The 26,483-nt window shown below is 36.0% G+C and overlaps 1 protein-coding gene across 7 annotated transcripts in view; it reads left to right on the plus strand.

Moving 5' to 3' along the window:
• SIPA1L2 (signal induced proliferation associated 1 like 2) overlaps positions 1-26,483 on the plus strand; it is a 136,744-nt gene that overhangs the window by 31,947 nt on the left and 78,314 nt on the right. For 6 of the 7 annotated variants that reach the window (XM_035320032.1, XM_035320037.1, XM_035320039.1 and 3 more), the window contains exons 3-4: positions 20,120-21,823; positions 26,028-26,161. In XM_035320032.1, coding sequence (XP_035175923.1) covers positions 20,359-21,823; positions 26,028-26,161 — 1,599 coding nt within the window. In that variant the 5' untranslated portion in view covers positions 20,120-20,358. Of the gene's footprint in view, positions 1-20,119; positions 21,824-26,017; positions 26,162-26,483 lie in introns of all 7 variants that reach the window. The other variant, XM_035320034.1, reaches the window with a different exon arrangement.

The raw sequence follows: 26,483 nt of genomic DNA on the forward strand, positions 1-26,483 counted from the left end.
AGTGATCTGGATGATGAAACTAAGTGCACGTGCAGCAAGTTTGCTGGTGATACAAAACTATGAGGAGTGTCTGATACCCCAGCTGGTTGTGCTGCCATTCAGAGGGGCCTCAACAGACTGCATAAATGGGCGGAGAAAAACCTCCTTATTTCATCAAAGGGAAATGCAGATTCCTGCACTTAGGAAGAAACAACCCTCTACGCCAATACAAGCTGGTGACCAAACATCTGGAATGCAGCTTTACAGAGAAAGACCTGGAGTTTCTAGTGGACACCAAGTTGAAAGCGAGCCAGCGATTTGCCCTTGCTGCAAAGAAAGCTGATGGTATGGGAAGCTGCATTAGGATAAGTGTTGCCAACAGGTGGAAGAAGTTGATCTCAGCACAGGAAAGACCATACCTGGAGTATGATTTTTAGGGAAGGAGGAGATGCTGTGTGTTTTTCAGGCAGAAAAAGGTAAAACATATTAACATCCCTTGAATTAACAAGGTTAAGTTGAGGTTACTTGCAAATACTTTCTTGGTATTAAGTTGAGGTTACTTGCAACTCCTTTCTTGGTAAAGTTTCAGAGATAATCCTTATGTCATTTTTTCCTTGATCTTAGGTAGTAGGGTAATAAACTTTTTTTTTTTTTTAAAAAAAAAAGCTTTTGGGCTCAGGTCTGTGTTTTTTCAGGGGGAAAAATTTAATGAGATTTTGGAAGCATTTTTCAGAGTTAAAACAGTTTGTCTGAAAGAACTATTGATAGTTTGGATCTTGTGAAACTGACGATGCTGTAATGTTTTTACCCTGTCTGTGGGATGTCTAAATATTTATTTTCAGAAAGTTTTAGTCTTAAATCTTCATTTTAAAATATCAATGATGTGATACAACTGGCCTGTTATTATACTTGGTCTTCTCTTAGGTAGCCTGTTGTACCCACTCCATATCTGAAAAATGCAGGCAACTTAACATAATCTCATAAGCAAGCTGACGTGGTCTGCTTATTAACCCAGCACACTCTGAGCCATGTCTATTTGTAAAGATTGGGGTAGGAGGGTCAGGGTGGATAGAGGGGGAGGTGAGGAAGTATCTGGTTTCAAAAATAGAAATCTCACAAGCACTCTGTCTTTTTTAGTCCTCTAAAAAGTCTCTGATTTGCTAGGATCTTTACTTTCTAGTTCTTACCTGTTAGACTTCCAGTTTTTAGTTTGTTTTGCCCTCTCATTCATGTAATTTAAGCCTACTAAGTGGATTTGCTGCCTCATCACATTCCTCCTTACAAATGGTCTGTGTACTCTGTCATGCATGTTGGCCAGGGTGAGTGGGGACAGGAGTGAGCGGGGGACAGGAGTAATAACAAAAATTCCCCTGATCCTATACTTTGTCTGATGTCAGCTTGTATATGTTTTTTTGTTTGAACTCACTAAAAATGGGGGAAGTGTTATGAATGGCAAGAAATCATAGATAAGGAAAGAAGGAGGGGGGAGGGAAGGAAGTATTTCTTGAGTTTTCTTGAGATTTCTTTGTTGGTTTTTAGGCCGATGAAATTAACTACTGTGGACAGCTTCAGGAAGGGCATGGCTACATGCCAGCAAATGCTGAGGATCAAAGTCCACTGTAGCAACAAAGTTTTCTCAAAAATATAAATTAAATTTTTAAACACTTTTTGAATTGGTTATTTCTGAGAGGGACAGGAACACATTTCCATTTCATGCACTTTGTGTTAAACACATATACTGATATACTAACTGCCTGCTTAGAAGAAAGGAAGAGCTGAACTGTTTCTGTCTGTGACAGCATCCCTTTTTTTTTGTTTGTTTGTCTCTTGGAGATTGTGGAAAAGTGATCTTCCTTCTTGTTAATGATGATAACAGCTAATTATGTCTGTGTGACTGACAGATTACATAGACTGTCTATTTCTACTTTTGCTTTTCTTTATTTTCCAGTTGGCTCCAAAGCACCATTCACAGATATTTACTTAATTTTTCCCAAGTAAGTGATGAGTGGTGTTCTTTGAACATGTTTAGAAGTCAGATAGAAAGAATATGATTTTGATTTTTGACTATGATTGTTTTTGTCTTTCCCTGAAGTAGTTTGTATTTTGTCTGTTTTAAGAAGAGAATGTTTAGAAATATCCTCCAGCTCACTTGAAAATTTAGAATACACTCTTATTATTTGTTTTTCTGTTTTGTTTTGCTTTAGCGAGCTTTTTTTTTATTTTGAAGGTCAGATTGAGCTGCAGGTTTAATTCGAAACTATTTTCTAAGGAGCAGATAAAATTTCATAGTCTAGCCTTTTTTCTTTTACATGCATATGCTAATTATTATATTACATATGGCAGTTGGTAGCTCTGTTTTGGAGGAGGATGAGTGTGACATGACAGCTGTATGCATTGCAGCTAATTCAGTCATCAGGGCAGCCAGTATTTACTGTACTTTCAGATTTAGCCAAATAATCTTGTCTCTCTCATTTTGTGTTTGATGTAGTTTGATATAGATTTAAAACACAATAGAAATAAACATTTGAAATGCTTTGTTTTTCTTGAAGGAACAGGTGTAGCATATACTTTAATAGTAGCTTATACTTTGATAGTCTCCAACTTTCTGAAGTGGGATGTTATTGGCTGAAGTAGAAAGGAAAGTTGTTATCCTTTAAGGATTATTACCACTATGAGTTGTTGAGGTAACAAAATGGTTTTAAAATAGCTTTCATTTCAACTTTTTTTCTTTAAGTAACTGGAGAAATACAAACAAAATATAAAAACTCACGTACAACAATTTCAGCATGCAATATTTGACAAGTGTGTTTTATGAAATATGAAGATGATAGTGTCTTAAACCTCCATGTTGGTGTTCTTACTGCTGTTTTAGTAGTAGTAGTTTGTTCTCATTGCTTCTAAAACTATATACTGAAGTAATTATTTCAATGTTGGAAGCTTGGTTTTCCTGGTTTAACAAAATTGGACTGAAGTACAATTTGAAACCAGACACACTTATGACATGCAGGAGCAACATGACAGTTGCCAGTGCAACAGCTGCAAGTCTGCAGAAAATATAGGGCCTGGGGAAGTTAAACCAGGGACTGTAGTTATGAAGAGGAAAAAAAAATATCTCAATTTCAATGCTGCTTTAATGCATGGTATGTCTAATACCTTTTTGTGGAGAAATAGTGTGTTAATTTCTAAGTTCTTTTTTTTTTTTTTTGTCTCTAAGTCGTCATTCAGTAAATGGAAAATGTATTTTAGTTCAAGAGGTTTAGAACTTAAGTGTTAGTTTTTAGTATGAGAATGAAGAAAGTTAACTCTTTGAGGAGGATCTTGCAGAAACAAAACACAACTAATATTCTGGAGAGACAGAAGGTGTTTTGTTCATGGTCACACGAGGTTTACATCCTTGAGTAGAACATTATTAGAAATAGTGCATTTTGGAGTACTTGGAGAAAATGGGAGCTTCATCTCTGTATCTTGCCTGTCATCTTTGTGAATATCCAACTGAAGTGGATGATTCAGTATTAATACTTCACTCATCTCTTTGATTTAAAATTAGTAGGCTTTTTGTTATGTTTTGTAACTTTACTACTAGAGTCCTGAGTGAAATAGTGAAATCTTACCTAAACCGAATTTCTTTTTATTTCTTTTGCCAGAAGAATCAATCCCTTGTGCTAATACCAGTGTTGGTCCCAAACAAAATGGACAGGGGATGAAGGATTGGTGACAGTGTGTTCTTTTGGGACATGCATTCTATTGCGTGCCCCTTGTCAGCTGGGTGCTGCCTTTTCAGGAGCTCGCTTAGGCTCTTTCCTTCTCTTTGTTTCTGATTTTTGTCCGCTGATGCAATGCTCTCTATTCTCCCTTCCCTAAAATAATTGTCCAAGCAGCTTCTTTCCCTTTTATTTCAGTTAAGTTACAAGTTTGTATGTGTATAGTCCACGTAGTTGCTAAAGAGGAGGGAACTGAGCTCAGCATATGCAAACCTACTGGTACATACATATATTTATCTCATTTATTCATATGCATTCATGCACATCTTAACCTGAGGAATAAAGCAATTCAGTGTCGTTCAGGCTCTATGGAGATGGAGGACCTCAAAACTGATTTGTGTTGGGTGTTGTGTAGATGTAGATGGAGAGAGAGAGAGAGAGAAATACTGGAAGGAAATCTTAATTTTATTCAAAAATGATTTGGTGCTGCTTAATTATTTGTCTAATCCTAATAAAATTATTTTCTCTAGCAGTTCTTTTTATAGTTAATGTACTTCCTTCTTCCCTACTTTTCCCAACTCCAAACCTGGACTTTTAACATGTGACTTGTTTCTAATTGACAGATTCTTTTGTTGCTTTTTACTGATATGGCAGTATTACCTTTTGACTAGAATATACTTGCTGTCTCCCTTTAGCCAATGATAAACATGGTGATTTTCATGCTGACAACAACCCCGTTATTTTGATTCAAGTGTTTAATTCTCTGTCATTTTAAAGTTGTACGTTTTCCAGAAGTTTTCATCCCAGCAATGACCTATGTTGGGTCTGTGAAGATTTCTGCTCCATGAAGATTTCACTAAAATGGCTTTATTACTTGTATTTTCTTACCTAGTTTGTAGAAGTAGAGCTAAGCCCGATGGCAACAGATGTTTCTTTGTTTAGGTTTAAATTACAGTTGTAAAATTAACTTGTTTCAAAGAATGGAAGGAGGCCTTATTGGTATCCCATATCTCTGAAGGTTGACTATGTGGTAGGCTGAGGGTGGGTGGCTGTTCTTGTTTAAGCACTTGTAGTCCTTGTGATCCATTTAAAAACAAACAAAAACTCTTAACAAAGGCAGGATAGAAATGTCTGTATGCAATGTATGGACGGAGCATCTTTGCATTGCATCATCTACACTTCATTTGATTATTCAGTAGTGTAAGTACTACCTTCATTATTCAGTTGTTATGAAATCTGCTTATTAATCAGATTAAGACATCTGTTTTTGATACTGATTCAAGTTTGAAGAATCTTTCAGTTAACAGCATATATGGTCTCTCAAGTGGTGTTCATTCCTTCCCTGGAAGCTTAGGTTTCCAGAACAGTAATGCATACATGTTCATTGCCCAGACTCAGGATCTACTTGCATTGTCATGTCTGCAATTATTAGGTGTTGATGATGGCCAGAACTGGAAAGAAGTTGTGGGTTTTATTTTATTTATTTTTTGTTATGTGAATGTTTTGGATTCTAAATGCTCATGTTTTCGGTGAGGATGAACTGGAAATCTATCAAACTTTCCTCTTGCCTTCCCACTTCAGAGGATCCATGGTAGTTATGTTATTTCTCTGGGTGTTGACTGTTGAGGTTCAGTTTTGTAGACTTCTTGGAGTAGAGGTTAAATTTACTTATCTGTATCAAACAGAGAAGTGAGAATTTCTTTCTTACTGGAATCTGAATGATATTGCAACACAATGGGGAATACATAGTTACAGATATTGCTTAGAGAAAACAAACCATATTGGACAAACTGTACTCATTCTTTATTATTTCCATATATATATATATAATATATATATAAAATGGAAACTAAAATCCCTACAGAAGCAACCAAAAAAATTTTAATTCAGTTCCTTTTATGGTGGCTCACTTACTCAATGAGTCAACCTCTTCGCACAGTGTTTCAGGGTAGGAAGACGTACGCTGTATTGCACTGTGTAGGATCCATTATCCATTGCTCTCGATAATCGTGTCTGTATGTTCTGTAGTTCTGCAGTTTTCTACAAAGCTGCTTTTCTCCAGTAGACTCAGAATTTTTATGCAAATGTGCACTCTTTCCCCAGTCACTTCACAAATGTCACTGGGCTTCTGTAGAGTTCAATGGAAATAATGCCTGCCTTGTTTAGCTTAAGCACAATATGCTGCTATTGTAGTATTGTCCAACTTCTTATGTGCATATCAGTTTGCATGGTGCATTGAATTCCATCTCATTATAATGCAGAGCCATTGTGTGTGTGTAGGAACAATTAATTGTATATCTGTAAATTGCATTCAATGTTTGTGAAAGTGCATTTTTAAAATCAGTTACAAATGCTGTAACAAACTTTTTGCCCCGGTGCCTGCTTAACAAAAATTACATTTATTAACTCTTATTAAAAATTAAGAGGTTCTACAAATACTTATTCAAGTTATATGTTGTTTGAGCATTAAATATGAAAAGAACTGCTGCATTGAGATGACCTGGTGTGGTTTTATTTGGTAGCTTTTAATTGTTCTTGTCTTACAAATTCAGGTCTAACAATGCTTTAAAACAATATTAAACTTCTGATGTATTTTAAAAGAGTTAACTTATTCCAGTTTCTTAAGTAGCTGGGAAGAAATTAGATGGACTGTTCGCTTTATTTCCAGATGAATTCACAGGTATGTCTGAGGGAAAAATAGAAGCGTTATAGAAGCCATAATGTTAGTGGCTTGCAAGGATTTGCAAGAAAATTACATTCCTGTACAATACACAGCAGGAAAGAACTATTCCCTTCTAAAAATCTTCCTGGAGTTATTTCTGCATAAATCAGGGACCTCTTATGTGCAATTGGTGCTAGACTGTAGTTCATTTGAGTCCATTGAAATGGGAGAGAGAGAGCTTCACCTGAAGTGAGGTGGGGGTAGAGGGGCAGGGGTAAAACTAGACAAAAGGGGAAGGGTCACTGTTTTATGTGAGAAATGTGAGTATAGATTTGCTTTTAATTTTATGCAGAGACTAACAAATTAGTCTGCTACCTCTTGCTATGACTAATGCTGTTGGTTCTATGAAACTGACAATCATTGGCAAACAATATCTGGTTTAGTTTTGAATGCTTTAAGACTTACAGATGGATTATTAGAGTGGCAGAATTGACTGATTCATGAGTTCTTTCATGAAGTGTTTTAGTAAGCATAGAGAGCCCCCTTTCATTGAATCAGTGGAAGAATTTTGACTGGAACACTAAGTCTAGTCTTTAATAAAACATATTTTGAAGTGTTTAGCACTTCATTGTTTTTTTTTTCAAAATCATAGTTAACACAGGCCTACAGACTAAGAGTATGGATACAAAAATATTTTTGCTGACATTATGCATACACGTAATTTGAGTGTATATACAGTGCAGCCTTGAACCTGCACAAAAATTAACTCTCATGTAAATGGTCTGGAAAAAGTTCAAACAACTGGAACATTGAATACTGAACTATACAATTATCCAAAAAAGTGTTTATCAAAATTATTGATATTTTTAAGTGTGTTTTTTAGTTTAAAAAATAATTAACAATTGATTATTAGTCAGGTCCTAACTATCTTGATTTTATTTCCTTTTGCATTACAAAAGACTATTCATCATACTTGATTCATGTCAGCAGGAATTCACAATACCTTATATGCACATATTTGTGCATCTTTAGTTGTGTTTTTATTCACTTGTGCATTAACTCGTGTAAAAACGTGGAAAAGCTACCTGAGCAGAGTCTGTTTAAAATTTTTAAAATCACCGGCTTTATAAATTGCAGTAAAGATACTTTACTTTCGTACATAATGTTGACCCTAGTATCTGAAACCTCTTGGAAGCAATTTATAATTTGTTGATAAATATTCAAATGCAGAGTGAATTCAGTTTTAGGTAAAAATATCTCTAGCTTAGAAAAGAAAACAGAATTTGGTAATGTCCTGATTTTTTTTTGGGGGGGGGGGGTGTAGGAACTGGGGAAGTTATTGTGGATTTCACTGATAAAGACAATAAGTATACATTGGGAAGGAGAAGGATTCCAATTTCATTAGGATGTGTCAAAAGTGCAGTTTTTTCATCTGTTAACTTATATAAGCTTTCTCAGAGTCAGCTGCTTATCAAATGTGATTGTTCCTTTCTAATTTTTTTGAAATAAATCTGTAGTTTCTGTTATGTAAATGTGCTGCACAAGAGAGAAGAAATATGCACTGACACCAAGTCAAAACAGTTTGAGAAATGTGCAGTCTGTATGAATGATACAAAATTTGTTGGCTGACCAGAAACTTTGTGCAAAACCAAGGCCAAAATAAAATTCAGAGGCGGATTGTTTCTTACAATGCTTACAGTGCATTACTATGCCTGTGCATGAACCATTTGGATCAGTTAATTATACCCTTCTATCTGAGCACTTTCACTTACATAAGGAGCAGAATGTGATAAATCAAATATAAAATTCAGTGTCTGATTTATTGGATGGGGGGTGTTATGTAATCAGAATTTTAAAAGCAAAAGTAAAAATGAGACTGGCCCTATAAAAGCAAACCATTCCAGATGAATGTGAATTTGTAATTCACATTCCCCATGCTTACCAACAGTATATATTGTTCATACTTCCCAACAGTTACTTCATATTAGTCTGTTCAGATAGATACTTAAAGGTAAGTTATTAAAACAGTCAAATTTTTTTTTTTCCTAAAATATTTTGACTTGTTCATTAGATCACTTATTTCAGTAATTAGCTATATGTGTAACTATTTCAGTAAGTCATATTAAAGCAACGCTTCTTTTTCCAAGGAGTTTAGGGAGATGATAGTACACTTATGGTTGCCTGAAACTATCATCTCACATGGCATCCCGTAAGAGATTTTTACAGAGTCCAAAGGAAGATAAGACTGGGAGTTGAAAGGGTAGGAAAAAAAGAAAGAGGATTCCTGAATTGATAAGAGCTTATTTGTAAGGTTGTGGCTCTTTAAAGGCTAGTTTTCTCCATTGTCATTATGCTAAGAATCAAGAAAAGCTTATAGATTTCTTCTACAATGTTTTTCAAACAGGAAGATTATAACACTGAATCTGCCTTCCTTAACCTCTGTCACAATGATGGGAGGGGTCTTTTGTTGAGAAGATCTAGGAAGATGGTGTCTTGTTGGAATAGCCTGGTATTTTTGACAGGTGCTTCAACATCATAGTTTTGAAGACTCTTATTTTCTTCATATTAAAAATGAAAATATATAGCATATTTTTGCAACAGGACAATTCCAGAGAGTTCTTTAACGTGTGCTTTCCCCTAGCAAGGGTAAAACTATATATAAAGCAATGATAAAGAGAGCTAAAAGGTATCTGACCTCTGGGGGGTGGGGGGCAGTGTGCCATAAAGTTTGCATAAAACTTTCTTTTTACCAACATTATCTGTTCTCCTAAGTCTCATTAATAAGACTCTTTTTAGTTTGAGAGCAGTTTGATTCCAGATAAGGTATCAAATGATGACTGAACAAATGACAGTGACTTTTTAGCTATTCCGTTATGATGAATTTGCATGGACTGCTGAGAAAAGCAGTATTCTGCTAGGAAATCTTGTTCCACTTACTATTCACATTTAGAATTATGTGAAAAGGTTTTCTTCATGGATCAGAAGAACTGTGGCTCTATCAAAGTTTAATTTACCAGGTTGGTTGGTAACTACTAGCATATTTGAAGTATTTTTTTTTAATATTATGCAATCTGCTTTCCAAATCTAGATTGTAAAATTAAGAACAAAATAGTTTTTATGTAGTAAGACTATATAAATTATATCTATTGTGGTGACTATAGATTCCAATGTATTTTTGTTCTATATTTAAGTTCATTCTCAGATGGAAAAGACAGAAGAAAAGGAGGTCTCTGTTCTCAACAACAAAAAAAAAAAACAAACAAAAAAAACTTGTTTAAGAAGCTCTTCATGTGTGGTAATGGGAAATAATATTTCATAGTCCTAAAGTGATTCAGAAGTACACGAAGTTACTTGCTGTCATCTGAAACTGAGGAGCTGTGGCCAGTTGGAAAGGTTGATAATACTGGCCTGGAGTATTTGAGTTTATGCTACCTCACAGTTCACACCAGTTAACAAAGAAACAAGGTCAAACCAGAACAGTTTCCATTAAAAAAAATAAAAAAATAAAAAAAAAAAAACACAAGATAAAGGCTAATGTTTCCCTTTTTTTTTTCTTTAAGAACTTATTTTACTTTAATCAACCACTTCCTTCTTTACTACTAAAAATAATTCAGAACTATGACATCAGAGCCATTCTATTGCCAAATGGCATGGCATAAAACTTTTCCGTTTTACTGTCTTGAAAACACAAGAAATTAGAGAAACTAGTATTTCAATTTTTCAAAAAATTGTGTGTTTTTATGTGTACTCTGTACTCTTTTTAGTGAATATTTTAAATCTCTTCCACACTAGAACATTTTGATTTTTTTTTTAATGGTCCATCTGTTCTCAAAGGCAGCATTTGACATTTATTTATTTATTAGTGGGGGAGCATGTTTTTACTACTTTCATTATTGTGGACTTCTGTGATGGGTGGGTTTATTCAAATTCTCATTTGCTTTGAAAATAAAGTTGACTTAATAAAAAAGAGCTTCCCTAAAAATGAACTGTCTTGAATTTCTAAAACTGCATTTATCCACTTTGATTGCCTTTCCTCCCAGAGGTTGCAAAGTATTAGAAAAAAGTGGTGTTAGCAGCTTGGTATCGTCTGTGAATAAACCAAACTGGAGGAATGCTGAAATGACCTGTAATTAGTGGGAGCAGCTCAGTTCCTGAAGAGGACAGAGGTGAATATCTGCAGTTTCATCTGGTAATTACAGATAACTTTCGTTCATCCTTGAGGAACACACATGACAGGCCTTCTAATGGGAGTCACATATTAAATAGAGAAACACTGTGTTCGTTATTGTAAATATTCAGTTGGTAGGACCTAGGTGATAAGACTACAAAGCTCCAGAGCAACAACCTTGTAGGTTGGCTGCCCTTAGAGAGGTGCTTCTTCGCTCAAGTGATTTTGTTTAATGATGGGAGGTTCAGGCTCACTTTGATGTGCTTGGAAGTGTCAGGTGAACATGGTAGGTCTAGCAGAAGAAAAGAGAATCAACACATTGCTTTTCTGCATCTCTTTGGGAATCTAGTGTCTTTGAGGAATTGCTGGATGCTGCTTGCATGTATGCAGAGTGGCTGTGTAGTGCCTTTTCAATATGCCTCGTCATGTGATAGGTTAGGAACTGGAAGATAACCCTCTGCTGTGACAAGCCTGTATGGTTATAAGGCCTTTCTATAGGACTAGTCTACAGCATCACCAAAGTAGTGTTTTTTTCTGGATTTTTTTTCCTCAGAAGAGAGTGGAACAATTTAACTTGTGTGAGCCTTCAGATGATTCATAAATCAGAGCTCATACCATGAATAGGCTCATACCATGAAATCTAGGGGAGCGCCTAGGACAATGGGAATAGTCTGACCTCTTCAAAGTGAAAATGGCAGATTTAATCTCTGCTTCTGCTGGAAGTAATACAACTATTTCATAACAAAATATCAGAAACATACAAAAGAACCTTGCATTTTCTGGCTTAAAATGGCTTCATACACTTCCAGAACTCTTTTGAGTACTGTGTCAGAATTTAAAACCAACTTCATGGAATAGTCAGTCTCACCTGCTAAACAGGTTTGTTTGTTTGTTTTATCTTTCTACTGAGTGGATGAAAAACCTTTTATTTTGGGCCTCACTGTAATAGGCCTGTGAAAAGTCTCTTATAAATCAGTGTGGCATATTGACTCCGAAAGCTCAAAGCTTATGAACTTCCCTTCTATTAACTGAACAATTTACCCTCTCACAATACTTTGCTTCTTATTCAATTTAAGTATAGCCTCTGAACCTGTTACCAAGTTACCAAATTTTTACCTCCAAATGTCAAATAAGTCAAAATGTTAACACCTCTCCTTTCTTATCAACCTTTCATTAAAAGCCATTTCTTCAGATACCCCAGGAGGTTCCAACTCCAATATTCTTTTTTTTTTTTTTTTTCCAGAGTAGTTGAAAGCAATTATAAGCAGCATGTGAAAATAGCTTTATATGCATCCCACAAATGGTTTGAGGAAACTAGCAGAGATGACATACTTTCTCTAGAAAATATATTGCTAACACTTTGTCAGAAATTTATCTAAAGTTATCTAAAGGTATGTTTATGTCAGAACTCATGTTCTATTCCTGAAGTTCTGAATTCCTATAGACTGACTGTGATATCTATAGATAATGGTGTTATTTAACTACTTGTAATTTTTTTGTCACATTGTTTCATCTGTAGCAATTTGTTATATGTTGAGAACAAGAAATCTCACAGTGCTACTTTTCCAATGAAACAGGACATTTCTCAATATTCTGTGAATTTCTTTTTCTCTATGCCTGCTGCTGGGCAGAATGCTTTTTCTAATGGGTTTTTAATAACCGTCTTGTGCACTGAACTAGAATTATAAGAAAAATGGTAATTTCTGATGTGATTAACTCTGGGAAAAGTAGAATGTTTTCATTTCATTGTTTTAAAATAATGGACCACACTCATTTCTTCTAAAATGCTGACTTGCTTTTTTTCTGCCAGTGTTCTACAATAACTTTATTGTAAACTTTTAGCCACTTTAGTGTTTATTGATATTTATTAACAACCTGAAGTTTGTATTGAAATGAAACACATGTATTGCATTCCTTTCTCAAGTATAACATGAATATATTCCTCTCCCTTCTTCAGCATCAGTTTACAGATGCTGAATTTTTCTTTTGGGTTGTTATCCCAAGACACAAACTGTCAAATCCTCATTTTCATGCAGCAGGTAATTCAACAACTGACTTTCCCTCAACGTTATGCAAATCATGTCTCAGCGTCAGTACAAGGTAGTCCTTTCCCTTCTGTTTGAATGGTCTAAATGAAGTGCACAAGTCCTGTCTGTCTTCCTGAGCTTTGCATCTGAAAATGACTTTGTTACACTTGTTTACCAACTGGATTATCATAGTATGTAGCATCCTGTACAATGGGGTCATCATATGGGGTCCTGCTGGAACAGGACAAAGAAACAGTCCCTGCCTTGGAGGATTATGCAATTTAAATAAGAATATGTGCATTCAAATGGGCAGCTCAAGAATCCATGTGGACATGTGACAATTTCTGAGCCTATGCGTGTTACTACTTTTATGTAGGGTTCTGACATTGGGCGGCTTGCTTGAGAAGACTACTACAAATAAGTTCTTGGTTTTGAGTGAAACTTGCTGCAGTGCAATACTGAAGTACTGTAACTATACTTTCTTCTATAAAGACTAAAGCTGCTTCATTCTTGTTCTAACCTGGCCTCTCCTACTGTGGTAGTTTTGCTCAGGTGGGCAGCTGAGCTCCCCCACAACCATGCTCTTGCTCCTCCTCCTCAAAGGGAAATAAAAATACGATGAAAAACGCTCAAGGGTTGAGATAAGGTCAAGGAGATCTCTCAACAATTATCATGACAGGCAAAACAGACTCAGTGTAGGGAGATAATAAGATTTATTGCCTATTACTAACAAGCTGGAGAAATGAGAAAACGAAGGAAAGAAACTAAAAACACCTTCCCCCCCATCCACCCTGCTCCACCTCCTCCCCCTGAGCGACATGGGAACTGGGGGCTGTGGTCAGTCCCTGATGCTTTGTCTCTGCTGCTCCTTCATGGTCACTCACTCTCTGCCCCTGCTCCACGTGGGGTCCCTCCCACAGGATGCTCTCCTTCCCAAATTGATCCTGTGGGGGCTTTCCACAGGCACCAGCTGTTCAAGAACTGCTCCAACAGGGGTCCATATCACAGGGTCCATCCCCCAGGAGCAAACTGTTCCAGCATAGGTTCCCCCACGGGCAGCAGCTCTCCTCAGACCCCCTGCTCCTGCATGGGCTCCTCTCCACGGGCTGCAGCTCTGGCCCGGGGCCTGCTCCTGCAGGGACTCTCCATGGGCCGCAGCCTCCTCCAGGCCACATCCACCTGCTCTACCAGGGGCTCCTCCACGGGCTGCAGCGTGGAGATCTGCTCCATGTGGGACCCATGGGCTGCAGGGGGACAGCCTGCTCCACCAGGGCCTCTTCACAAGCTCCTGAGAATGGAGCACCACCTGCCCTCCTGCTGCACCAACCTTGGGGTCTGCAGGGCTGGTTCTCACTCCTTGCTCTCCCAGCTGCTGGGTGACAGTGGGGCCCTTTGGAGCCTGCTGAAACTGGCTCTTATCTAACCTTAGGCAGCTTCTGGATTCTTCTCACAGAAGCTACCTATGCAGCCCCCTGCTACCAAAACCTTGCCAAGTAAACCCACTACACCTACTGAACAGGTTCTAGTGGCTGGGGTAAAGGATGTGTCATACAAACAGCTTTTTACTCCTACTTTGTAAGCTCTTGAACTATGCTGGATATGTAAAGTGTTAGACAAAATTTACCTGGTTTTACCTGCTGACTGATATTTCTTGATTGTTATATCTGTATCATTATGTATTAAAGACTCTTCATTCTCAAAGATGGAATTGGAATAAATATTCTGCGTTATCAATTTTTTTAAGGATAAAGGTTTTAGAAGGAAATTGTATTTACTATGAAATGTTGCAGGCAGAGAGATAAGTACATCTAAATACTTGAAGATAGGGAAATGTCTTAGTCATATGGTCTGCCATACTTCTGTCCTGAAGAGGTAATGTACATGCATGTAAACTACATTCTGGATGTCATTTTAGTCTCCCTGTAGGGAACAGATTATTTAAAGCTCAGTAAGTAGGGTTCTTTCTAGTTTTCCTGCCCTCTGACATGTAGATTCACGAATGGAAAGAATGAAAGGGAACAAAGACACTTTAGTGGATTCTGTTTATTTAAAATTTTCACTGACACAAGAACTTGACTGACAGGTATATAGTTTCTATTTGCAATTAGTAAAGAATCAGACTGCCAAAAATGATACTAGTTTACGATAATTTGTGAGGTTTTTTGTGTGTGTTTTTTTTTTTTTTTTTTATTCTTTCTCATGGGATAACTGAACGATCAGTGCTTGTACGTGTTGTTTCAACCCTTTCCTGGAAAAATTCAGAGTTTCATGTTTTTTACTGTTTTTTACTGTTTTTTACTGTTTTTTACTGTTTTTTACTGTTTTTTACTGTTTTTTACTGTTAAATCTTATACAATTATTCCTGTAGATACTGGGAATAACTGTATGCTTTTTTAAAACAAAAACTAAAACCACCACCTTTCACTGAATGTGCAGAAGTGCATAACAAGTGCAGAATTCTAAGTTCTATTCTTAAGATCCACTGTTTCAAAATCAAACATTGTATATGTCTCCATACTTACATCTACCTGCCAGTTGTTTTTTGGAGGAGAGAACTATATTTGAAGAAGTGTGTGGTTACCACTGAATTTTGTAGCTGTCCCAAAGTTGTGCAACTGCACTGCTTTAGGAAATGTGGTCTAATACTACTATTCAGAATCACATAGGCTGGTGTCACTCTTAATTAGCTTCACCCTCTCCTCCCCAGTTCCACCCCCCCCGCCCCCAAGTCATCTAAGCTGTGGCATGATTATTGATAGATTATTTTGTAGGTAGGTATGCTTCTGTAACTATCATTTCAGCAATCACTTTTTCTTATTTCACATTTATCTTGCAACTGAAGATGATAAATTAAAGAAAGCACAACAAAGGAAGTGTGCAACAAATATTGCATAGCAGCTCAGATGTATTTCCGTTAGTCAAATGAGAGGCTTCCCATCTTTCTTTTGCCTCTTATCTATGTCTGCATATTAATCAAGTGCCTGAAATATGCATATGAGAAGTAACCATTTATACTGTAATAGTTGTAGCTTTATTTGTAAATTTGATGTATAATAATCGGAACCATTTTTTTCATGAACTGTGCTCATAATTTGTTCATTTTATTATTTCCAATCCATTTTCCACAGCTGCAATCTGAATAAGCAGCTCAATTATAGTTACTGTTATCTTTTAATACTCACTGAGCCTCATGGAATACTTTGAAAGAAATATTCTATTTAAAGACAATTATGCTTAAATATCATGGTTTTCTAAAGACATTTGCATGAAAACAAATGCTTGAAGAGCTCATCTTCCTTTTCTGTACTCCAATCTAGAGTAATAATTCTCCTGTGACATAATCAGCTGTCATACGATATGATGTCACAGGTCAGTGTGACCAGAATTCTCTATCTTGGTCACATACTTGAAAACCAAAAATAGCCCTAATTTTGCCAAAAACTGAGTAGTTCTAAGTTAAGAAGCAAATGAGAATTTGGCTGCAAATTTAAAAAATAAATGCTTTTAATAGATACACTAAAAATATCTAAATAATAATAAAACCCTCTAATGCAGTTGTTCTTTAAAAATAAACTTTAAAAAGGTCAATTTAGAAATTGCCTGAACAAAATTTTGTATGATTTTTCCTGTTTTTGCAAAATTACTTTTTTTTTTTTTTTCTTTTTTCTTTCAATGAGCAAGGTTAGTTTTAGGAAATAGGTTAGTTTTAGGAAATAATACTTTGTGACAGATTTGTTCAGTGGAGTTACCTGATTCAGAATTTGTGACAATACCAATAAATTTAAAACTACATTTATTTCTCCTTTGCAATGCTCATTTTCATTGTTCTTAAAAGGATGGACCCAAAGGCAGAATTTTCTTGCAGACCTCAAATTTCCATAAAGTAGCCATTGCGTAACTATTACTCTGCTATACTGGCAGAATACATAACACTATTTTTTGATGTATTTCTCCTAAGAGTGGAAACTAACCAGACTCTGAGCACACAGAAAATGCTGTGCAGAATGAATTGAATGCAAATGAAATGTCTGATCTTTAGCTTTTGGTGTATTTTTCTTGCCTATGCTCCTATTTTATCAAATTGCACTTCCTATTTTTTAAGATTAGTAGACCTTGAGAGTCAGTATTATGGAATTGTAATCTTGATAAACAGTAGAGATTAACGCTTTCATCCAAATTATGCATCCTTTTTAGGATGATAACATTACATAATAATAGGGGGCAGATTTCCAAATTCTTGATCAACAAAATGACCACAGAAATACTTCTTAAATAATTCATTTCCATCTATCAAGACTGACGTGAGGCAGGGTTACCAAACAGCCACCTTTTGACAGGGTAGTCTGATAGTGCTCTTCTTATTCATTGCTCTGCTACTGGCATAGGAACATTTGTGGGCATAAATCCAGGTCCCCAGGAAACTTGGAAGCTTTCCATCTTAAAGAACTGTAACTGTGGCTAACAAACCAGCTGCTGTATTGAGCTCAGAAGGAAGTCTTTGTAGCAGCATGGAAGGAACTTAAGATATTTGCATAACATCCAGCAGCCTTAGCAGGAAGGGTTGGCAAGAGCAAAGCAGCAGGGTAGGCGGCATCCAGCTTTTTATCTTTTCGCTTTAACTGTCAGTGATTCCATTCTTAAATGCTAGGATGAGAAGAAAAGAAAGAAATGAAGAATTTGACCAAAAGGACTATACAGAGAGGGGTACTTATGGTCCTGTTGACAGGACAGCGTTCTTTATGGAAATAATAGTTTATTAAACTTGGCGAAGAAAATCAGTTTATAACAGTATCAACAGTATCTATAGGTGAATGCTTGTGAGTTGCTAAAATCTTACATAGAGAGAAAAACATTAAGAAGATCAAAAAGTACAGACCGTAGTGCTATCCAATAGCATAGGTCAGCTGTCAACCAAAGCATGCTGCTGTAGTGACTTACAGGAATTTATAGGAGCGGTCAGTACTAAAGTGTATATGTTTTAAATTAAGAACAGGCAGATTTTGTCAATTAGGCCAACTTCAGATGAAAAAAAAAAAAAAAGTTTACTAGTATAACATAAATACATTGTATCACTTATTTAAATATTATTTCCAATAAATTGTCAATCTAGAGTTCTAAAACAGATGTTACTTTGATCTTTTGTCACACTAGCTTTACATAGCAAAAAATAATTCGTTCTTTACATGCTACTTCTTACATTGTACTTTGTTTTAAAATATTCAGGCTATACTTCACAAAATATTTAAGCTAACACCACTGGAAAAAATAAGTTTTGCTTTCCTGTTGCATTCAGGTTCTTTCCTGCTATGTACAAATACAGCAGTTTGTGAGGCTAAATAGTAAATCACATGATGGATTTGGATTGGAAGTAAATGGGGTGGTAGTGTTTATTTGTTGTTCTTTCTTTTTTGCCTCCCACTATGTCATACCCAATTTAATTTCAACCTGTATTATGTTCCTGGCTCAAATCACTGCTTTTGCACAAGTGTTTATGATGGAAAAAGGGTTAACACTAAAAAAAAAAAAAGGCCTTCCATGTATTTTTCTCTTTTTGTAAGAATTTATATTTATTTTTTATTTTTTAAAGTCACACAGAGTAATGACTTCTATGAATGATTTTGTGTAGGTAAAGGCAAGAAGGCTAGAAGATGTAATTTACTGTAATTATATAAAAAAATAAAAACAAAAGTACTAATTTTCCTTAAGAAGCCAAATATTTTTCCTGCTATGTGAAATCGATCTCTTCATTTTCACTACTTCATGTTCTCGCAGAATGATATATTGGATTCTGGAATAGCTTGGTCATCCTTCAGTGTTCTTACCTGGTAAAGTTGAATTATGTAAAAGTGTTACTGTTTATATATATATATATAAACAAAACAACAACAACAACAACAACAAAACACTTCAGAAATGTTTAAAAAGTTGCTGTGAACTGTTCATGTGAATCCCACAGAAGCTTTCTTTTATTTCACCTCTGTAATATTACTTGTGCCACAAATATGTTAAATGTATTTATTGGTATTTTACTTTTTGTTATATTTTCATAAGTCTGTATTTAAGAATCCTACCTGCTACTTCTGAAAGATTGTTTTTTCTGAACGTTAGTTGTTCAAACAATTTTCTGAGTCGAGTCCTGTGAGGAACGGAAAACTTTATTTTAATTGATATCATTGGCCATTGAACAGGAGTTCTGAGGAATGTCTGTGTAGTGACAGTAAGCTATGATATGTTGTTGTCATTGTTGTTACCTGTTCCTGGTAATAGTCACATAGAAACCCTGGTACTCACAGCGCTACTGTAACTCTAGCTTGGTTTTTAACCTCTTTCACCAGAAGAGTCTTCAAGTTCACTGTGTCAAGCACACCTTTCTGTGGATTTTTTTTCTTTTTCCCGTCAAGCAGAAAAACTATTCTGTCAAATTTCAATTTGCCTCCCTGCCTCACTTTTTTTTTTTTTTTGAGATTTTCTTTCTCTTAAACATAAGGTGGGAAGAAAAATTTTTCTGAGTTCCTCTTACCATTTTGTATCTTCACTGAAGTAAGGGGAGAATTCATATTTCAGTCTAATTCTTTAGGCTGACTTCTTTAACTCTCTTAAATGCAATTATGCTTATATGCAGCAACTTAAAAGATGATTGTGTTGCCACTTTTGTTCAGAGGAATAAATATTTTAGTATAGTTTGATGTAATGGGTTAAAGCATGGGCTCTGCCTGCAAATGAATCTTCACAGCATGAGTCATGGTCATCCTTAAGAACATTATAGCCATTTGAAATATATATATATATTTATGTCTTAGCAGTTCCAAATTTGTAAGTGACTTAACACTTATCAATAAGCCTATTCTCTTTTCTTATTTGTGGAAGGCAGCAGACGTTCTCTACTACAGTAGCTGTATTAATAGTCTAACTTTTCAGCCAGAGGAATATAATGTAACAGAAGCAATTCTAACTTTTCTACAGCATAAATAAAGGAACGTAAGGAAATCTCTCTATGGGAAGGAAAAAAAAATACATTTACTCACTCCAGAGAGTTTACTAATCCATAAAATGTTCTTTTATATGGGATATTTTTGTTTATCTAAGGCCCTATTTCATATATTTTGCTTACATTATGTAGCAGTCTTGCCCCAGTAACTCCTATATGTGTTAGTCTGTTTCAAGCAAGCTTGAAAAAGATGTCTGAGATGTCTGTGTTCGTCTTTCATGTTATGTAAAAAACAACAACAAAAAAATGGTGATTAGATAGGGAATAGTTGCTGTCAGTATTGGGAGGGGAAAAAATGTCTATGTCTATTATGTTTGGCAGAAGCTGGTCTGCTGTTCATTGTGCATGTACTGGTTGGCCCGTGAGCAGATATGTAGGTCCAAACTACATCCTATAGGGATCATATGGGAAACTGGGATGAAACTGGGATTTTTGTATTTGCTGAGGTTCAGGAGGCAAGGAATATAAAACCATAGAAAGCAAGTCTCATGGTTCCAGTTTCACAGGGCATTGCATATACACAAACAACATTGAAAGCTTACTGTTGTTGACTATAAACTTTTTAATACACTTCTTTATTTCTTTTACAAACAGATAACAGAAATTTGCCTGGATTAACACTGAACTGAACGCATCTGAACTGAAGGAAATGTTTTAAGATTGGTCTCCTGACAGGAGTTGCACAAAAATGGTGCACTGAGGGTTCTGCTTCTTCTGGGAAGACAGTAACTGTATATTTATAGTGCAGTTTACTGGTCCATAAAAAACAATGTAATAATAAAGCTAACAGTAAATTTATGTAACACTAGTGATTCCCCTCCCCCTGACTGGACATGAGTGATCAAAGGTCTTTGCAAGAAGATAAGCACAAAATTAGCAGAACTTCCTCAAAGTTCAGGGAGTCTTCAAGAAGCATGCAATCTGATGATTATTTTGCAAGAAAGCTTAAAGCTTTGAATGGCAGCATGGGTCCTCCTGTTTCTTCAAATGTATCTAGCAAAGCTGAAAATAATCAATCAAATGGTACACCAGCTGTGCCTAAAATGGGTGTTCGAGCAAGGGTATCTGAATGGCCGCCTAAAAAGGATTGCTCTAAGGAGCTGAGTAAAGCTGCTTGGGAAAGCAGATCTCCAGCTAGTTACGAAAGTGTTGGATCAGTACATCCAAATGGACAAAATGACCAAACTGAAGGGCAACAAGAAGAGCTAGAACTGGAATTTGCAGAGGGAAAATATTCTATTGGAGATCTGTTTGTTCATTCTCCTCAAAGGGGACTTCATCCCATTAGACAAAGAAGCAACAGTGATGTGACGATAAGTGATATCGATGCTGAAGATGTGTTAGACCAGAATGCTGTTAACCCAAATACTGGAGCAGCCCTTCATCGAGAGTATGGAAGTACTTCTTCAATTGATAGACAAGGCTTGTCTGGAGAAAACTTTTTTGCAATGCTAAGAGGATACCGAGTAGAAAACTTTGAACATAAAACCCTTGCTCCATTTGGATTTTCTGAGTTTTTCCACTGTGATCCTACAGTTTCTCCAAGTCTGCATGCTGCTGCACAGATTTCCAGGGGGGAGTTTGTCAGGATTTCTGGTTTGGATTATATGGATAGTGCGCTGCTCATTGGTCGAGACAGGGAGAAATCTTTCAAGAGGAGACTAAAATCAGAAACGGTAGAAACATCTCTATTTAGAAAATTGCGAACAGTTAAAAGTGAGCATGAAACCTTTAAGTTTTCCTCTGATCTGGATGATAGACTCGACAGAAATGTGCGCTCTTGGAACTGTCAGAAGTGTTTTGCTCATTATGATGTTCAGAGCGTTTTGTTTAACATCAATGAAGCAATGGCTACCAGAGTAAACGTGGGAAAAAGAAAAAATATAACCACTGGGGCTTCAGCTGCATCACAAACTCAGATGCCAGCAGGCCAAACAGGAAACTGTGAATCGCCTTTGGGAAGCAAAGAGGATCTCAATTCAAAAGAGAATTTAGATGCTGATGAGGGTGATGGGAAAAGCAATGACTTAGTACTGAGCTGCCCTTACTTCAGGAATGAAACTGGTGGAGAAGGAGATAGACGGATTGCACTTTCCAGGGCGAATTCAGCATCTTTTTCTTCAGGTGAAAGTTGTTCTTTTGAGTCCTCTCTGAGTTCCCATTGCACAAATGCTGGTGTTTCAGTACTGGAAGTACCAAGAGAAAACCAGTCAATTCACAGAGAGAAAGTGAAGCGTTACATCATAGAACATATTGATCTTGGAGCGTACTATTACCGCAAGTTCTTCTACGGAAAAGGTAAGTTTTTGTAAATTTGAAGTGTGCACGCATTAGATTTTTCTTGCTTGTTAATTTTTTTCTTCTCTGTAGGAATACCCAAGTATTACCAAACTCTCTACTAAAATTAAACCTCTTAATATCCCTCTGGAACGGCAAGAATCAGCAACCGTTGGGTTATGTATAAAGCTAAACAGTATTTGTCTAAGCTAAGTGTGGTTTCATTTAGATCAGTAGGTAAATTAACTTCTCTGTACCAAACTTTCTTGGAGGGCAGGAGGAAAAGATAACACTTAAATCCAGCAAATGTATTGGAAATACTGATACCTGGAGTAGAAATCAATGTTTCTTAAAAGGTGTTTCCAAAAGAAGGGGTTTTATTATTGAGACTCTTCATTGTCTTCTGGATTCCACTGTTATCTTGTGTCCTTGGGGCCTTTCATACTGTACACATGTATGTATGCATGTATGCGTACCCGTTAAACAGAGGGCTTTTGATTATATTTAGTTTTTGAGCCTAAATAAAGTTATTTTGTGACTTCCTCATAGACTTTTATCCTATTTTTTGGGGTAAGTTCAAACTGCTAAACAGCAGGGTACCCTTCAGAACTGAGTAACTAATTTGGTTTGAATTGTTATTCAGATGAGAGATTTCTTCATAGACCTGCTTTGTCTGTATTCAGGACTGCATCGTGCAGTGTGTGTGCAATCCCTGTTTTTGTGGGAAGGAGCACCCCAAACTACCTCTCTAGCCTTTCCATATTATGAGTTGTAGTTCAGTCTTTTTGCTGGTATTAAAAGAAAAAAAAAAATGCTTCTGTCCTTTCAAAGACTGTTGGCTACTGCCTGAGCCTTTCTGAAACCATGCTTCCTTTGCCTTCTAACTCTATTTCAACAGCAGGAAATGAGTACTGTGTTGTACTCCTTCCTCCTGTGACCCATCACAAGGGACTTGAAATAGGGTCCAGTACAGTTTCACGATATAATAGAAACCTAGAACATATACTCTGTTTAAAAAAAAAAAAAAAAAAGACATTTAAAAGAGAAAGAAGAAAGAATCTGGATCAGTGTTGTAAAAGGAAGAAAAAGGCCCATAGTTAAGCAAGGATGGGTAGTAAATTAAAAGGTACAAAATGACTTTTAAGTTAGGTTGCAAAGGGTCAAAAAATATTGAGGGAGTCAGGTCAGAGTGGAAGAGAATGAAGGGAAACTTCCGAGAAAAGAGTGGTATGTTTTTTGAGGGACAAAGAAGAGAGAATTGGCATAGATGGAAATGACTGACAAGGATTAAGCCAAATAAAAGACGACTAGTTTGTGAACTGCTTTTATGGTGGGGGAGTTACAGGTTCCAAAGGGCTGAACATATTCTTTGTTTGTGAAGAAAAATCCCCCTGGAGAGAGAAAGAAAATACAAAGAGAAACCACTTTAAATATGCTTTAAATAAAACTAATGACCTTTCTGGAAAGTTGATGCAAATGTAATTAGCTCTAATTAACTTTTGTTCTTGTGTTAGGTACATATAATCTCTTGACTAAAATAAAGTATGCTTATGTTAGTAGAGCATTAAAAACTTAAGAAATAGTGTCTGAGAGTTTTATCCCACACAGTATAATACTGGGAATGTAAATTGTTATTGTCCTTGTTGTTAGTTGTTCTGTAGGTAGCATTCTTCAGGAGTAAATATTGTGATGCATTTAATATTCAGTAATAAGCTGTTACCCTCTTACCTTTACAGCTATCTGTAAGCCATGCCCTGTTCCACATATTTTTTTATAGAGCTGTTAACAGAAGCTACCCGAGAGAAATCTATATTGGAGAAACTCTTTAGGAGTGAGAGCAAGCAAGTCAAGGCAAACAGGGCAAAAACTCAATTTTCAGTATCTGTTATCTGAAGGCATCGGGCTTTTGGGAATCTCAAGATTACTTCCAGCTGAACATAGTTTTTACCTAAGCGAAGTTTATTGTGGGTAGAGGAAATAAAACAGGCATTTTGCCTTAGGCAACAAAATGTCTTGCTGCTGTGCTGATCTCCTGTGTAAGAAAAAATGACATTTATATGCATGCTGAGTCTTACTTGATGCTATTCCATGACAGTGAGCTCTTCTAGCCGACTGTTCATTGAATTGTAGATTTAATAGCACAGTTGAATTTATCAAAATAATTGTGGAAGGATGAAATGAAAATTTAGCAAACAATAGTCACTTGTATATAGAGATATATGCAATGCTACTGATTTTCTTTGCCTTTAACAAGATATCTGTGAAAGAGAAACAACTTTCTGCATATTTGATTTAGTTCACAGTTTTGTAATTGGCACTTGTCAGCATACAAGTTTTATTTCTGTTTTAAGATGCATGGAAGAAACACCCTGGCATGTGTAGCACTAATTATTCCATTCCCTTTCAAGAAATGAGAGATTTGGAATTCAGTCTTGTGAAATGAGCTCTAGTTTTATACTGCATATTTATAAGCTTTGTAACTATTGTTAAAATCAAATCCAACAATACTGATGTAAAATATGTTAATGTTTATGGAAAATATATTCTCAGTTTCCAGTTAAGGTTTACAAAAGCTAAAATATTTTATCTTTTGATTTTGATTTATTAATGGTGTCCTTTGTTGAACTACATTTTTGTGGGATAGAGTGGGAAGAGAAGAGGAAAAAAAATTGTAATTTTTTTTTTAAGGATAATTGAAATGTTGAAATGTCATCATGAGTTGTCCTTTTCCTCTTGTGTGATTTATCCTCATAATACCTCAAGACTTGACTGTTATTACTGTGCTTTTTATTTGTGGAATACCTGCAACTATTTCTTAATGTTATTGTATCTGTGTGTTGATATCAAACTGAAAAAAAGTCCTAAAAGCTTATCAATCTTTTATGTTAACTCAGTCTTGTATAGTTAAAACCTTTTGATTATGATGAATGTTGGCAACTAGTCATCAAAATGAAAAAGTAAAAAATAGGAGTATTTTACTGTCTCTCTTCAAACAGCTAGAAAACAGAACTTATTTTCCTCTTTAATCTCCAGTTGGCACTTTTAAATCAATAAATTCTGCAGACCTTCATGAGTTTATAGTTTGATATTAAAAAACAGCAAATAAAGCACCAGCCTTGAATTAAAAATGTTTTCTCCACATCCTGCAATATCAATACTAATGTTATTTTCAAATTTACTTCAGTTTCTACAATTCCCATTCTTGAAACTATTTTATCATTTTTTTAATATATGTTCATAACATCTTTAGTTTTGTATCTCTTATGTTGTACAAGAAGTTAGCAGACATCTGCCAAGCTTGCATTTTTCTGCTCAGTAATACAGCTGCCAAAAAATCTAGTAACTGGAACACCGTTTTCTATATTTACGTCAAAATGTAAGGCTGTAGAAACCTTAACTGAGACGTTTACCCCTTGTTAAAGCCTGAATATGCAGCTTTGGGAAGCTTTAATTTTGAAAGTGTTTGGCCTCTGATTATCACTCTCAATACACAAACACACACAAATTAATATTGTTATGGTCTGTAAAATCCTGTTCCATTTGTCCATCAAGGTTACAAGTTTTAATTTAACACTAGGAGACAATCCATGCAGGTGGAATGCTGGAGGTGGGGAAAGAGGGAAAGAAGGTAGGTGGTGAGCAGGTGTGTTACTTCATTGCTATTTAAAACATGGAATTATAGCATAAACCAGACTGGAGGAAATTTCTGGAGATCATCCAGTCCAATTCCATGTTTAAAGCTAACTTTAAAGGTAGATTCTGCACAACCTGTTCTGAACCTTGTCCCTCTAGCTTCTGACCGAGGATGGAGAATTCACAAACTCTCTGTCAACCTGCCAGAGATTCTCCTCAGTGAGGGGCTGCATCTTATGACTGTGGCATCTTGTCTTTTGTCTCTGTATTTTGGAGAAGAGTCTGACTGTGCCTTCTCTGTAACCCTCCATCAGGTAGTGGGGTGCTGCAATTAAACAGAGTTTTTCCCCAACCTGTTTCATGGGCTTTCTCTGTCTCAGGTACAGTTCTATGCTGGCCTTCATGAGGATTTTGTCAGTTCATTTTCTTAGGTTGTCAAGTTCCTTAGAAATGCAGCTTTAGTGTATATTACTTTTAATAGTAAATAATATTTTTTTCTTGCTACAATTATTTTTAAATGGGATTTGAACACTTTCTAGGAGATTCATCTTTCATTTTGCTTTTTTATTCTTCATTCACTTTTATGCAAAAGAACACCAGAATTACTTTGGAATAGATGAAAATCTTGGACCTGTAGCAGTCAGCATCCGGAGGGAGAAGGTTGAAGATGCTAAGGAAAAAGAAGGATCTCAGTTCAACTATCGGATAGTTTTCAGGACAAGTGAGGTAATATTCTTTCAGTAATTCTGCAAAGGAATTGGAATGTTAACTGAGAATACTGGTTGTTTGTCTGGGGATAGGTTGCTAACTTGGAAAGTAAATCTGTTAATGGGAAAGAGATGTTTGCCTGGAACAAAGTTTTCTTCTGCCCTGCTACGTATTTTTTTTTCCTTTTGAACAGGCATCCGAAAGAAGGTAAGTTGGCTGAAATTACATATCTCCAAGACTTAAACATAGGAACAGATAATAACAACTAAACTGAAGATAAAGTTTGATCAAGCTGCTAGATGTTATGGTTCTAATTGTAGGAATAGAATATTTAGGAAAG

Source organism: Oxyura jamaicensis, chromosome 3 (assembly GCF_011077185.1).
Source record: "Oxyura jamaicensis isolate SHBP4307 breed ruddy duck chromosome 3, BPBGC_Ojam_1.0, whole genome shotgun sequence".
Taxonomy (NCBI): Eukaryota; Metazoa; Chordata; class Aves; order Anseriformes; family Anatidae; genus Oxyura; species Oxyura jamaicensis.